The following is a 2314-nucleotide window of genomic DNA, read 5'->3' as shown; positions in this document are numbered from 1 at the left end:
GTAACATAAAAAAGAATTTAAAAAAAAAAGAGAAAACATATATTTAAAAAAAAACCCAAGATTAATACACTGAGTAGGAAACAATGAATAATTGTATTAATTAAATTTTTAGTCATATCATTTACAAAATGTGCATAACATTATTCTGTGATGATTTAAATGAAATAAAGGTTGGATGTACCTACGAAAGAGAAAACATAATAGATAATTAACTGATCATATAAATCATAAAAAGTAATGAGAGTCCATATTGTACAAGGGATCCATATTTTATACTAAAAATGGAACAGAGTTTTAGTGAAAGATGAAATTTAAAGTGTACCTTTCCCTTACAATAATTGGACATGAGTGAGGATAACTACACATCTCGACAGTTAGGTGCCCAGAGACTAAAATGCACAAAGGTCACTTAATGACTATTAAAAAACTATTTTGAACAATGTAACATTTATTAAGGTGTTGTTTAAAAACCTTAAAATTGGCTCTTTTTTAAGTTTACATTGATTGCACTGCATGTTGTACCGAAGACCATTCTCATTAAGACATAGTCGCCATTGCGTTTCTAGCAAATTTAAGTCAGACTTTTGCAGATTTCATTTTCTTATCATTGATAAATGGATGCCAATTTTTACGCTCTTTACAAGTACCTTTCCACCATTCTTCGTGGATATTATGTGGACGCTTTGGCGGCTGGACGTTGAATATAGAACATATACGCGACGGTGAGAAATAATCAAAATGCTTAACAACGTGCCCCATCTTTTTCCATTCAAAAAATGCATTATAAAGGTCTTTGTTATTATCCAGAAGATTAATGTATGCTACAAACTGGTCCAGGGTATCAAAATCTGATATATGAATAAAAGAGTTTGGGGGTGCTACTTTTTGATAGTCTTTTTTTGATGGTCCAAAAACGATCGGAACAATGTTTAGATTCGAAAATGGCCACCACCAAAACTTTTCTGTAATGTAATCACGACACTCGCTATTCTCCAAAGCAAGAATGAATTTATAATTTTTCATAGCTTCACATGGTACATTCCAACCAGGACAAGATAAATTGCCACACCGCCCGTATATATCAATAGGTAGACGAGTTTGTAGATGTTTGACAAACTTAAATCTGGCCCACGTTGTGCTCTGACAGTTTTTTGCAACCCAGGCGATTAAGCTTGTTTTTCCCTGTGACCAGTCGATCTGTGGCACATTACTGGGTAGTTGTTTAGGCCGTTCAAAAGGTACATACGAGCCATACGGTACACGGATATCAGTATCCGAGCTAAATGACATCGTCATATTAAAATGAAACCAAACTGGCGGTTTTTTCATAAAATGCAAAACTCGACTTTGACTTTCCCATGTCTGCCATATCCAAATTTGGGCGGGAAATCGTTTGGACTGGAACAAACCATAGTTTGCGGGATCGGTATAATAACCAGTGTGGAATATTACAACATCTGAGTCAACCAGCATTGAATAATTTTCTGCATACGTTATATGGACAGAACAATCCAAATTAGGACAAGTTATCAATCCTTCTGTACCTCCGTATCCATAATTTTTACGAGCAAGATCAGTCTTCCACCATATTAAAACCTTCTTAACGCAACTGGTTTTCTTCTGGTTTCGAATTTTTACATTGGTATCGCCAACACTGTTGCCACAATTTGTTTGGCACAATTTATCTAAACTTTGATCTTTCATTGAGCTTGAGGTAACCGTCTTAACGAGGATAATATACAATGATACTACGAACATCAATATCCAAAGAAGACCAACGTACTTCCTGACCAATAACCATCGAGGCACCATGATAATCTGGAAAAGATAATATAATAAGATTTCTGTAGTTTGAGTACAGTAGTTCATATAACGTCAATGATTAAATCTTAGAATTAGAATAAAACATTTGAATTTGCTTAATTTGTATAATTAATTAAGTTATTAACTTAATAAATTTGAATTAAAAAAAAATCCCCGTCAATTTCCGGACAGTTAAATAATAACATTCCTGTGTTCTTCTGCATGATGATTAAATTGCCAGGTAATTTTTGGTTGGGGCTGAGGGGAGAAAATTTTAGGAAATAGTACCCCAAGATGGCCGGAAACGACACTTTTTAAATAGTAAAATTCATCATCATCACATCACCATTATAATATAGTCAAAATGAAGCGCCAGCAAATTCTCATCTTTTATCAGCTATTTTCGGCAACCACAGAGATCTAATTGTATCTCTAGATTGTCGGATATGACAGTCTTATATAGTAAAATTCATCATCTAATTAATCGCTGTGATGTACCATAGAAAATACT

The 2314-nt window shown here is 33.8% G+C and overlaps 1 protein-coding gene across 1 annotated transcript; it reads right to left on the bottom strand.

Moving 5' to 3' along the window:
• Nucleotides 1–6: 6 nt before the first annotated feature.
• On the bottom strand, nucleotides 7–1818 carry LOC117118590 (alpha-(1,3)-fucosyltransferase 6-like; the record flags this gene model as incomplete). Its single annotated transcript, XM_033263217.1, is given in 1 exon segment — nucleotides 7–1818. A coding segment is annotated over 1 exon segment (1236 nt). The 3' UTR covers nucleotides 7–576.
• Nucleotides 1819–2314: the final 496 nt, after the last annotated feature.

Source organism: Anneissia japonica, unplaced genomic scaffold, assembly GCF_011630105.1.
Source record: "Anneissia japonica isolate Jap-2015-1 unplaced genomic scaffold, ASM1163010v1 scaffold46735_len2314_cov187, whole genome shotgun sequence".
NCBI classification, from domain to species: domain Eukaryota; kingdom Metazoa; phylum Echinodermata; class Crinoidea; order Comatulida; family Comatulidae; genus Anneissia; species Anneissia japonica.
The sequence above is the reverse complement of the archived record's forward strand: the minus strand, read 5'-3'. Positions and strand labels throughout refer to the sequence as shown.